At 35.6% G+C, this 13,495-nt stretch overlaps 2 protein-coding genes across 2 annotated transcripts; one reads left to right on the top strand and one right to left on the bottom strand.

The window, feature by feature from the left end:
• Positions 1–288: 288 nt before the first annotated feature.
• Positions 289–6,038, top strand: MONOS_360 (uncharacterized protein; the record flags this gene model as incomplete). Its single annotated transcript, XM_067873609.1, has 1 exon — positions 289–6,038. The coding sequence occupies one exon, from the start codon at positions 289–291 to the stop codon at positions 5,404–5,406; it is 5,118 nt and encodes a 1,705-aa protein (XP_067735946.1). The 3' UTR covers positions 5,407–6,038.
• Positions 6,039–6,510: 472 nt separating this feature from the next.
• Positions 6,511–13,274, bottom strand: MONOS_361 (uncharacterized protein; the record flags this gene model as incomplete). Its single annotated transcript, XM_067873619.1, has 8 exons — positions 13,189–13,274; positions 12,932–13,125; positions 12,675–12,886; positions 12,431–12,561; positions 12,208–12,361; positions 11,865–12,012; positions 6,765–11,703; positions 6,511–6,638 (listed from the first exon to the last, which is right to left on the bottom strand). The coding sequence occupies exons 1-8, from the start codon at positions 13,250–13,252 to the stop codon at positions 6,511–6,513; spliced, it is 5,970 nt and encodes a 1,989-aa protein (XP_067735945.1). The 5' UTR covers positions 13,253–13,274.
• Positions 13,275–13,495: the final 221 nt, after the last annotated feature.

Here is a 13,495-nt window from a genome sequence, read left to right as displayed (position 1 = left end):
GGAAGCAATTCTTGTTCATCGGATAACAAAACACATTTCCTCCCTATCTTTTCAAATAATACAAATCTTCTTTCACGCAATTTCAAATCTACCAATTCATATTTTGAGTATTCTTTCTCCAACAAAAGGAATACTTCTTTATCTGCAAACATCACATCCAACGATCTCTTTCTAATATGGTTAAATTCTGTTCATCCACTTTTTGAATCACATTTTGACACACAAAATCAAAACAGCTACGAAGAGGCAAAAGAATTGAATGAAACACTACATAATGATTGCAATGACATGCAAAATTGTGCCTTTTCATCTTCTTCAATAAATCTTCAAACAGAAAGCCTTCAACATTCTGTCTCTAGTTTTGACTCTTCTAAAAAACTTGAGAACAACACTGACGAGACTTCTTCTGACCAGTCTGCTTCTTTGAGCTCATTGATAAACTTGGTTAAAAGCTCTTCTCAACATCCAAGTAATATCAGTGTCACAATTCCAGAGCATACGGTCTACTCAGACTTGCAATGCTTTATTGATGCATTCATCATAGCGCTTGTCGGAGTTAATTCTTATAATTCTGTTATAAGTGATCAAATGCAAAGTAATGTAATTTTATTTCCAGTGAGCAGTGGAATGGTTACTGTCTGCAACTGTGTTATAGAACACAAGAATGATGATATAACACTCCCAATGTTCCTGCTGTCATCATCATTTGGCGTTCAAGAATATAGCAGGCAAGTATTTTGCCCAGGAAAAATAAACTTAACTAAAGTTTCATTTCTTAGTTCTTGTCCTCTATACGCAAATGTGATTGCTGCAGATGTTGGCACAATTATATTAAATTCACTGCGAGTGATAAATTCAAATAGATACTTCAGCTTTATTGGCTTTTATAAATTTGAAGATTTACGCGTTCCATCAAGGAATATGCAATCGGACACATCATTTGAACGTACAAGAAGCGAATCACAACAGTTCGTTAGGACACTGGACATAAGCAACTCCATGTTCACATCGTCGTCATCCTTGTCTTCTGAACCCGTTTGCGTTTCGTTTACTGATAGCCAATTTCATTTCCCTATTCCGTCACGTAATTTTATTTCAAATAAAGAATTCAACGAATTCACACAGATTCCTGCTAATATTACATTTACCAACAATACAATGACACTTATTTCTGCGTCAAACTCAATATTTGGTGGAGCATTCAGATTTCTTTTAAAATCTGATCAAGATTCTGTTTTGGTCACAAACAGCTCCTTTTTGATGTGCTCATGCTCTTTGAACGACGAAATAAGCGAAACTACCAATACTTATGGAAGAGGTGGGGTTTTCTTTATTGATCTATCGAGCGCTCCATTCAATCCAGATATTACTCCAATTGCATTTTTGGGAATATCTTCATTGAAAAAGTTAAATCGAGGGAAATATAAGGCAATGCAACGAACTCCAATTTCATTTTTATTTGAAAATGATACATTCTCAAATAACAACGCTGTATACGGTCGCGACATATATCTGCTTCTTGATTCTTTGAATGAAGACACTATGCTAATGTATTTTCAGTTAGACTTTTCAAATCCATATTATTCGTTTAATAACTCAATATATTTCACTGCTATAGATGACGGAGAAAATGATGTCGATTTACTCCCGTTGATCTTTTTTTATACATCAAATGAAATAGCTATATCGAAGTGTGGCGAAGATTCATCGATTTGTGGAAAGAAGGAACTTCCTTGCATTACTGTAAAACATGCGATTTCTCACTTATCGGCTGATGCTTCTCGTCAAATTTCTGTAATTGACAGCATTTCAATTGATGAAGAAATTATCCTTCAAAGTTTAACATGTTCATCATCAAGAAGTGCTCAAGTGGCAACATGCTATTTTAATGAGACAGTCCAAAACTCTGGAATGAACAGTATTGTTGAATGTGTAGATATTGTGTGTATTCAGAGAGTAGCAGTCTACATAAATGTTAGTGTTGGCCTTATGCATAATTGTCTCTTCTTTTCAAATAACGGAGACTTAACATTTAGAAGTGTTATAATGGCAGAAATGCCCCGGCAAGCAAAATCTTGCAACAGCGCAAACATGGAGACAGGAACTAAACTTCCAATATTTATAAGCTGCGAAAATGGAAGAATTCATTTGCAAAGAATGTACTTAAGTCTCTCTCCTCAAACCAGGCTGCTTCACTTTACTGAATGTGAAAGCGTAGAAATGAATGAAGTGATTTTCGGTGAAAAAATAAACGACACAACATCAAGTTGGATTATTGGAGACGAACCTGCACATCAGGAACCATCATACGACAATCACAATAATAATAAGATATATCATTCAAGATATGAACCAGAATTTTCGTTAAATCCAAAGACATTTTTGTCACATGACATTGAAACCGAAGAAGGTTCATTTGTACAGATCGAAAAGTGCTTTTTTGTTTGCATTTCTGACTCTGTTTTCAACGGAATTTACCAAGCCTCTACTGTTGCATCCTCTAATGAAAAACAAAATACAGAATTTGAAACATCTAATAAGCCTGCAAATATCGGTATATGCCATTCCAAAGGATCTCTGATTAGTTGTCATTTGTGTTCAGTTAACATTTTGAATACAACGATCAAGAATTCACAAGTTGGAGGATTAACGCTTGTTGGGTCAAATACTTCTATTTCTAATTGTATTTTTGCAAATAATTCAAAAAATTCAGATGCATATCCATCAGCAAGTTGCAACATCAAGTGCAAAAAGCTCAACGATACAATGTCAACACTCAATGTTCAGTCATTGCAGTATCTGAACGGAACATTTTTACCGGATGATCCAGAAGATTCTCTTTGGATTAGGAATAAAGGTTGCACACTCGATGGTATTCCCAAAGAAAGGTATTCTTCATTTTTTGTTCCAAAACTGGATTCAGTTGAAGTGAGCTTAAACGAATCAAATCTTTGCTTACATTGCTTGGGCAATCTCTTCATTCCGTGCTTTTTAACAATTGACATTGTCAGGAAAACAAATTATTCAGAAGGATATGACAATTATGAAATTATGAAAGAGGGATTTATTAATGAAAATAAGTTAATTGCACAAATTCCAGTTTCTGCAATTCAAAGTTTCACTCCGAATACAACGACTTTCATAAGACTTCGATATGGAGAATTTGACTTGCCCAAACGCACAACTGAAACGGTTCAAGTTAATCTTTTGCCATTTCTTCCAAGCAGTCCAAAACAAGAAGTGCCAGGAGATGACCATCGTGATGCATCTTATCATAATTTAATTATCATTGTGATTGTAATGTCTTCAACAATATTTGTTTGTCTAATCTTTTTGGTGATATTCATAATCTTGTACGTCAAATTCAAACGAAAGCAAAAGAAAAACAGAACAATTGAGCTGATCACAGAAGAAGATGCACAAGAGGCTCTTCCTTCAAAGAATGTTCAATCACAAGTTTTGATGGATACACTTATATGCAGTCCATCTGATTTTGAAACTATTTCAGCGAACTCTTCAACAATTATTGATGCAACAAATGAAAACAATAATGAAATCAGATCACAATCGTCCGGAGAAACTCTTGATTGTAACTTTCTGGAATGCAACGACAAAAATAGCATATTTGATTTTGCAAAAAATTCGCATGAGCAATGCAATTCGAAGCAAAATGATCAAGCTTCTCATTTTGATGGAAGAGTAGCTGAAAACTCCGATAACCAAGCAATTGACGAGAATAATTCAATCGAAAAAGATGAAGCCAATAAAACTCAACAAACAAAAGAAGAATTGAAGATCACAAATGTGGACAACGATGAAGGTGAAGACTATGAAGAAGAAGAAGAAGAAGAATATGAAGAGGAAGAAGAGGAAGAAGAGGAAGAAGAATATTTTGAAGACAATCCACAGTTTCTGGAAAAAATATCAAAGTTTAAAGATGATGACAAAATTGAAGAAATTGAAAAAACGTTTGACAGCAATAATTCTCAAAACAATACTCTGCTAGTTACAAAATCATTTAAAAAGAAACCTTCATTTACTTATGATGACAGTACGCTTAACAGCAAAATCAGCAACAGAATCAAATCAGCAAAGGAGCAAGAACATATTCAAATGCTTTTGTCTTCCCAAGTCAGTTGCATCTCATCACAATCATTACCTCGTCAATTCTCACAATTGCCTTTATCGAATCTGCACGGACAAACATTTACTGAAGATCATCATCCATTCCAAAATGTCGCTTCGCATCCTCAACTCATTCATTCAAAATCGTTTTCAAGTAAAGGGCAACTCAGCGTTGACAACCACGACTCTTGCAACCATTCTGGAGGAGAGAGTGAACGAGAAGAAAATAAAGTAAATAGAAAGTTAACGTCTTCTGCTTCTGAGCCATCGCTTCCGACGGATCACAGATCTTCTTCGAAGGAATATAAGTCTTCATCAAAGGGAAAGAAATCATCATCGAAAGACAAAGAGCATTCAGCGTCAGCAATTGACAGGTGCCAGATTATTGACGATGATGTGACTGATGAGCCTTCTGATATGGAACTGAGTCCATTTATGATGCTTCCTCCTATTCCTCAATTGCCTAGATTGCAAATGGGCACCCAACCAATTAAATCTGGACGTGCAACGTCTGTCAGTAGTCTGTCATATTTATTGTCAAAGATTGATTCAAAAGTCAAATCTCGAACATTTGATGCTGAAAGCCAAGATGAAGCTCACAGCTTTGAATCATTTCACTCTCAAAATTCCACATTTCGCGGATCGGTGCAAGAGCCATTCGCATCTTCATTATCTGCTCTCCCGCGAATGGAGAAGCCTATATCACTTCGTGTGCGCGAATGCGATATTGAAAGCAAAACCTTGTCAAATTTGCCTGTATTTTTCGATCCTGGTGAGAAAAATGAAATGATGCCCAAAAAATCTTATAAAAACAAGAAAAAAGACGAAAGAGAAAGCAAAATGACGAACCGAACCACTTCATCATCTTCAAGTCGGTTATCTTCTAGTTATAATCGCCCCTATTCATCAACAATTTCTGGATCGATTACAAATTGCTTGACCCGCTCTTCTTCACAGTCTCATACATCTTCTATAATTCATCCTCCAAATGCCACGTCTTCATTTACTTTTAGCACTCTTGGGGGAACCGCAAGAACCTCATTAATGGGAGAAGTTCCACAAACAAATACCTCCATTTCCATCGCGCCAACAGATAGGTCCCCATCTCCTGCTGCTAGCTTGCATAGCTTTAATACATGTTCAATTTCTAACTCTGACAGTTGTTTTTCTTTTTCAAAGAATTTTTCTTGCGACACATTGGTTAAGCAATCCACCCCTTGCGAAGTTATTTCTGAGCAATGCTTGGACGACGATGCTCAGCCACTCCCTACAGATGAGTAGTTCATTACTGACTATTGCGTAATCTTAGAAACGTACAATATGTATTTCATCATTTTGATTTTCTTTGATTTTACGTACTTTCTGTTTTTTTAAGTTTGAAAAAATATTATGATATTTTATGAAAATATCGCACACTTATGTTTTTTCTACATCACCTTTCTGATTTCGTTTGAACTTTTTTACACATTGATATTTGAAAAAGGTTTTTGATGATTTCTAAACTTTTGATAAAGCTAAATTCATTATTTTATAAAGGATTATTTTTTTCAAAAGAATAAACGTTTTATTAGCTGTTGTCATGTTTCATATGTTTTGAATTGCTTTTTAGTGGAACAATTCATTTTTGCATAAAATTTATTCTACACTCTTTCTTATTTATGAAGCAGTTTTGTTTATGTTCAATACATGATTTGATATGTATTTTTATATTTCTTTTCATAAACTCTGGCTTTAATATCCTGTTATTTTTTCACTTCAAAATTTTATTTTGAATATTTCTTTAACAATTGTTTTTATGTTTAAGTATTTTTATGCAGTTGATTTGAAAACATTCTTGTTTAAGTTTCGTTATTTTTTGACATTCAATTGACAAAACTTCAGCTGTCACAGAAAGAAAATTTTATAATTTTTCATTTATTTCAATTTTTCTTTGAAAAATGATTCAGAATGAAAAAGAGGGTAGATACTAAAAGAAAAAATAAATGCCAAAGTTTGGAATATTTATTAACAACACTAAAAAAAAAATCACACGGATAAGATGAATAAAAAGAATGAAAATTTCATGATACGAGTTTGATTTTGAAGTTAAAATTGCTACGGAAAAGGATTACAGAAAAAGAGGTTTTAAAATCTATTATGAAACTTAACGAAATGATAATTAACACACAAATGAAATCCAGTGAAGTGTTGAAAAAATGATAAAACAACAAATAGCAAAAAATAGTGAATAGAACAAAATGCTCTATTTATGATGAAACACAATGATTGTTTCATTGTGCAAACTATAAATCTTCTTGTTCCTCTCTTGTTATTCGCTAATAAAACCAATAGTGCTTTATTAACCGAAGAAGAAGTCAATTACAAAAAATACCATTCAAAAATTGTCTAAGTTTCTTTCCCATCATGATCGTTCAACATTTCATTTATAATGTTTTGAATATCAACTTTTTCTTTCTCTTCGTTATCGCTTGCTGAAGTTTTATCAGAGCTTTCATTGGAAGATACAGTTTCCTCTGAGGAACAATTGTGCGAGTCAGAATCAGCATCAATAGAAGAAGATGATGAAGAACAAGAAGATACTGCTGGATCAGTCGTTGAAGGAGGCATTTTCCGAGATGCTTCCTCTTTCTCATCCAAACTGACTGTATCGTCGCTTAATAAGTCTTCTTCATCTTCTTTTGAGTCACTCTGAGTGTCTTCTTCAGCTTTATGAGAAGATGCTTCCTCTTCATCATTTTCTGCTTCTTCTGATTCATCAGCAGCTTCAATAGAGGACTTCGCTTTTTGTCCATTGGATTCTTCCGTTTTACGGTTCTCATTGGTTTGATCTTCGCTTTCATTATCATCTGATGATTCTGTTTCATTTTCATTTGCTTCTGTCTTCTCTTCATTTAATCTCTCTTCATCTTTTCTTTTCTTTTCCTCCTCCTCTTTCTTTCTTCTTTCTTCTCCTCTCTCTTTATTCTCTTTCTCCTCTTTCTCTTTTTCTTTTTCTTCTTCTTTTTCTTCTTCCTCTTCCTCTTCCTCTTCCTCTTCCTCTTCCTCTTCCTCTTCCTCTCCTTCATCCTTATTCTCTTTCTTTTTGTCTTCAAATGCACATTTATCTTCAGTCATCTTGTTTGCTTTTTCTTCTGAATGTTTCTTTTCCACTTCTTTCTCAGCTTTAGCCATTTCTGGAATGACTTCCACTTCAATGTCATCTTCAATGTCTTCTTTCTTCAATTTTTCAAGTTGCGTTTCTGATGTATTTTTTCCTTTGTTTTTTCTTTTTCGTTTGCTAGCTTTCCTTTTGCCAGGCAAATTCTCACTAATGCTATCATCATCGTTATCAAACTCGATATCTTCAGTCACAGACTCCATAGCCAGTCTATTTGAATTCCGACTTTTTCCTTTTGAGGAAGATGGAGAAGATAGTGGATTATACGTTGAAGTGATCAGCATCGAAGAGCAAGTGTCTGACAAAGCAGGAGACAGCTGCTCCGATCTGCTCAAAGAAGCTGTCGCAGGGGTCGAAAGCATCGACCTACTTGCGTTGAAGGAGCTGGACAACGAAGGAGGAGTATATGGCGTATCACTAGTATTACCTCCTCTTTGCTGTGAAAAAGGTGTCTGGTTGACTTCTGGCGTTGGAGAGACCGTTTCCTTTTTCTGAACGGATATCGTTTTTGCTTTTTGGTTCAATTGACTTTTTGTAGTCTCTTCTTCTTCCTCTTCATCCTCATCCTCATCCTCTTCTTCATCATCTCCATCTGCAATGCCAATACTAACTGCTTTACTTTTACCTTTTTCACCTTGTTTTCCTGTGTCCTTTGCATTCTTCTTTATGACTTCTTTCTCCTCAACTTCCTCTTCATCTTCTTCATCTTCATCCTCATTAGTATCTGCTTCTGAACAGTCTCCTCTTTCATATTCTGATGCAAATGCTGTTCTCTTTTCATTATTATTCTTTTTTCTTTCTTTTGTCCTTTCTTCATCTCTAGAATCCTCCTTCATTTGCTTTTTGGCTTTTGCATTTGCAAACCTCCCAGCAGCCTGAGCTTTCAGTAACACTCTCTGTTTCAGTGGGCTTCCCATCTGAACATGCTCCATCGTCTGCATCATCTCACTCATCTCCTCAACCTCTCTGCGTTCTCTATCCTTCCCAAAGTCTCGAACAATCCCCTGGAATTCATATGGCTGTGGCTGTGGTTGTAGCTGTGGTTGTGGCTGAGAGATCAACTGTCCCCTTGATGGTGATGCAATTAATGAAGGTGCTGGCCCAATGGGCATAGCCTGCGGGTATTGCATAGCCATTGGAGCAGGCTGCATCTGCATGGCAGTGGAAGGAACAGGATAAGGCTGAGGCATCATGGCCGCAGGAGGGAAGGAAGTGGCCGAGGAAGCAAGTGGGTTGATTGGTTGTTGCATCCGCTTGGCAGCAACGGCAGCTGTGAGTGTGTGTGTGAGTGCAGTCATCTCGCGCTGGTGCTGCAGAGAAGATGCCAGCTGTGTCTGCTGCATTTCTTGCACTTGGCGCTGAAGCTGCTGGATCTTCTGCTGCTCTTGCTGAGCCTTTGCTGCTGATGATGGCTGAGTCACTGCATTCGGCAAAATGATGACTCTTTTGGTGCCTCTTGAACTTGGCGCAGAGCTTAATGATGATGAGGAGGAGGAAGAGGAGGAAGAAGAGGAAGAGGAGGAAGAAGATCTTTGTGACATTGCAGCGTTTTGTTTGAGCACACTGTTTCTAATTTCATCCATGTGACGATCCCTTTCTTCAATCGCTTTTTGCCTTTTGGCATTAAGGAGCTTTTCTTCATCCACGTCGATAATTTCTACGTTTTTGAGCACTCTGTATTTTTCATATTCTCTGAGCCATTCTTTAGAATATCGCACCCAGTATGTCTTTCCCTGAAGAAGAAGAATATGTGTGAATATGGTGAGCATTAGCATAGCCACCACTCCAATGAGCAAGTTCCCAACATGGAGAGGAAACTTCACAAAGCCCTGCAAAATCACTTTTTGATACATCTCCTGTAGCTTTGTATCTTCAATGAAATGTCCCATATATCCTGTTAGTACAGATAGAGATTGATTGATATTGCTGACAATCCAGTCCATATCGCTCAAATCATCTCCTAATGTCACGTTTGGATGAAGCACATTGGTTTTCTGTTTTGCCACAAAAGTATTGTAAAGCACGTTAATCGATGCATTCGCATTAGCATAAAGGCCAGAAAGGAGAGGGTTGTTGTTGTTATTGTTCTCAGATTTTGCTAAGTAAAGCAAAAGATCAGAGAGAAATGTATGATTGAATGATATCAAAGAAAATACCCGTCCATCAAAGGAAGTATTAGAAGACGATGAATAAGAACGTTCTGTTGAATGATTTAATTTTGAAAGCTGAGGAAATATGGTTTTATCCAAATCAACATAATTTTTATGGTTAAAGTGTGTACGAAAAGAATCTTGTTCAGTTAGAATATTTTTCTTTCTAACAATTGAACTAAACTTTGCATTATTTCTTTCAGTTGTGCCTTTTTTCTCATGGGAAATAGTTTCATTCGAAATGATATTTGCCATTTCATTTCTATTTTTACTGAAATAAGGTGGATAGCGCCTTATAATAAAGAAATTAACTGTAGGAGGAAGAGTTCTCAAAGTAGAGCTTCGGTTGAAGCGGTAAACAAAATATGGATAGCAGAAAGAAGGAGGAAGATTGTCCATAAAGACAGGCTGACGGAGCTGATAATAATTCTCATAAGCAGCTAACTTGTGCTGAGTATGTGTCGAAGAAAAATTGGATTGATTGTGAAGTGAATAACTCGTTGCTTTATTCGCATCTAAAAATGAAATATTACTGCGCAAATGTGTCTGCGAACGAGAAAAAGAGTTTCTCAAAGATTTCTGCGACAAAACAGATTGCAATTGCACATTCGTTCCGTTTGAGTCAAAAGCATAATCTTCAGGGGCGCTGTATATTTCGGGAGAGGGATATTCTGTAAATGATTCATTGCCGCCTTGGGGCATCATTTCTTCTGTTCTCAATGAGTTGAGTTTGGAAAGCCGAATATCATTTTTTCTGTTAATATAGTCTGTGTAGATGGTCTTATCTAGCTCTCCCATATAGATGCTTTGATACCCCCAGTTTGTATACGCACTATTGGGGTAAAGTGTGCTCATCAGTTGTGTGTATCCGTTTGTATATGAGTTCCGAATATAAGTTTGATAATTGAATGGCCAGCAACTTTCAGACGTTGTATTTTCACTGCAAGTTTGAGGTCTGTATTGCCAGAAATATAAAGCAGGATCTGCATAATAATAAATAATCTCTCTTTCACTTTCTTTTTTCACCTTTGCCAAGCATTCGTGTATTTCTTGTGTGTTTCTCCACTCTCCAGTCAACAGATAATCGTTTACTGGAGTCAAAATAGCAGGGGATTGGAGCACATTCTCTGTGTCGTTCAACACCCCAGAAGGAATTTCCAAACACAAAAATGCAAATATGCAGCAAAAACTCAGCAATGACCCAACCAAAATCGTGAAAAAAAACGAACAATTCATCGTGCAATGCAAGCAGCATTCACGCTTGGCACAAAACACAACGAACACATGGATCATTAGCACGATCGCATACAACAAGCAGAGCGAGGCTAAAACGCTGCAAACGACAATCCATATCCACTGGTATACGCTGCACTCACGTTGAAAAGACGTAATCTTATCAACGGCCAATTGTGCAACGATATCAACCGACATCGCAGATAGCTCTGGAACTGCTTTCAACGACCAGCAAAGATACATCATCCTTTCCCACGAGTCTGTTAGTGGCTCTATTATCTTGTCCATTCTCTCTGACAGGTCATTCCATAGAGCGCTCCCTTGGCTCACCCAATTCTCAAAATCTCTAATTGCTTCTTTCACCTTTCTAAAAGCCTCGGGTCCGCTGCAGCGGTTGTCGGTACAGCCCGAATTCAGCTCAAAGTGACTGCTAGCGTTCATTGCATCCTCGAGCTGATTGATAATCCAGCTGTCAAATGGAGACGCGTTGTAGCAGCTGTGCACGCCGGTGTAAGAAGAAAAGTTGTGCTCAGTGTAAATAGAATACAGTCTGTTGCAAGACACATTTCGTATCGGAATATCTGAAATATAAGAACCAGCACACGAAGCGCGATATGCGATGACAGAAGCATATGTCAAAAAATCGGTTGAACTCTTTAACGCAGTTTCATAATTTGATAGGAGTTCAATGTTTGTATTCAAGTTATAAGCACCAAATCTTGCATCCAGCTCATTTTTGTATTCTGTAATTATTTCGTCTATCTGCTGCTCATACGGATAGTTGACGTGAAAAATGCGATCGAATGAATTGATTGTATTCTTCAGCTGTTGCAGTTTCTTTTCCATCCCAAGAAACCGTTCGTTGTACCAGTCAACAGCAGTGCGATATATTGCATGAGTTTCTTCAACATCTCGTACAAAATCAACTGAGCTGTTCCTTTCAGATGCAGCTTTGTATAAATCAGTAAATGCCTGAGGATTTTGAATGGAGCCACTTATATTCATGCTAAGAATGCCATAATAGGAACTGAAATTACACTGTTTAAGCAAAACAATTAGATGGTTCGAAAAAAATGAAAACAATTTATGATAGATGAAATTGCACCAAAGAAATCGATAAAAACATTAAAACATCGGAAAATATTTGAATTTCCAAAAACAAATGATATATTCATTCTCTTTTCCCTTCTCACACATACATAAAAATCATTATTAACAGATTTAATTGGTTGGAAAAGACTTAAAAAATCAAGCGGATTCTTCGGAGTTGGCTGTGAGCTGTTTGTAGGAAAATATAAAGATGTAAACTTCTCGTTGTCTAAAAAGATATGATCAAGAAATCCAAAGCTGAGATAAAAAGTTATGATTATTATTTTGATTATAGTAATAATGAATACAAGATAATAAACAATAAAATTAAAAAAACAAATAAATAAGGAGAAAAATAGATAGTGAATTCTTCTTCGATCATTCTTCACTTTCCTTTTATGAGTTTGCTTTTTTTTTCCTTAATTTTTCCTTATTTCTTTCAAATGTTCATACAATTGATGCGGCCATTCAGACGGAGAAAGGAGAAAATGATCTTTAAATGGGTTTGCAAGCTTGGTCGTTGAATGCCACTTAATTGAAGAAGTAGATGAGGTGTTGACATAGGGAGCAAGCCTCGTCTCAAGAGCTTCCGCCATTGGTCGAAATTCTGCATTTTAAAGTTGTTTAAGAAAAATAACAATTAATACTCTTTAAAAAAACAAATAAAAACTCAAACCATAAGGTAAGTCGTTGAAGGTACTATTTAATTTTGAGACAGGCTCTTTTAGAAGATTCAATCCCTTTTCGAATTTTTGTAGATCAACAGGAAAGCAAATCAAACCAACAGCGCAAAGAATCGCTGATGCACTATCGAGGGAATCATATAAATACATTTAAAGTATATTTCATTCAAAAAAAGAAAGGAAGAAAAAGAAAGAAAGAAAAGTCAGTTAAATATTTTTCGAATAAAAATATCACACATTACAAATAACGTTAAAATCGCGTAGAGTATTTTTGATATAATAATCCAACACTTCTTCGGACCATTGTCCCATAGAATCGATGCGCAGCAAGGATTTGAAGCATCTTCTACATCACAGCAACCACAACAGTTTCCGCATATCGCTCCACAACCAAAAATTAAATGGACGATCCATAAAACATAGACAGGAGTAAGAGATATGATAATTGCCTAAAGAAACTTTATTAAAATGGAAAATAATTGAGAATAGCAAACAAAAATAAATTCTTCAGTTATATTTGTTGCATAATGTGGTTGTGCAATATTCAGAGAATTATTTTCCAGGTTGGATAATATTTCACTAGTGTTTTTGTATAATTTTATATTGTGAAGTGTTCCTGATGGGATTTGTCTCATAATGTGATATAACTTATCAACAATCGAATCTGCAAATGAAGAATGAAGTGTGGCTAAAAAGAAGCGTAAATATAAAAAATATTACTCCAAAAAATAATATAAAAATGCGTTCAAACATCTCCATGTTTCTGCAAAAGCATCAGTTGTTAAAATACAAGAAAATAAAAAATAAAAAAACATGATTATAACGACTTAAAAAAAATATATTAACTTTGATCTACAATTTTGAAAAGAAATAAACTTTAACAAAGATAAATGTGAAAGATAAGCAAAATATCTCATCCTCCTTTAAAAGTAATTTTTTTTGCTTTTTTTGTTCAATAATAGTCAAAACAATTTTTTTTTTTTTTTGATGATGAAAATAAAATTTCTTAGACAAAAATACAATTTGAAAATAAAAAATTCAATAAAAAAATTCAAAGC

The sequence above is a fragment of the Monocercomonoides exilis genome (genome assembly GCF_001643675.1).
Source record: "Monocercomonoides exilis strain PA203 chromosome Unknown scaffold2-2631571, whole genome shotgun sequence".
In the NCBI taxonomy this organism is placed as follows: Eukaryota; Preaxostyla; order Oxymonadida; family Polymastigidae; genus Monocercomonoides; species Monocercomonoides exilis.
This window is presented reverse-complemented; position numbering and strand designations above follow the sequence as displayed.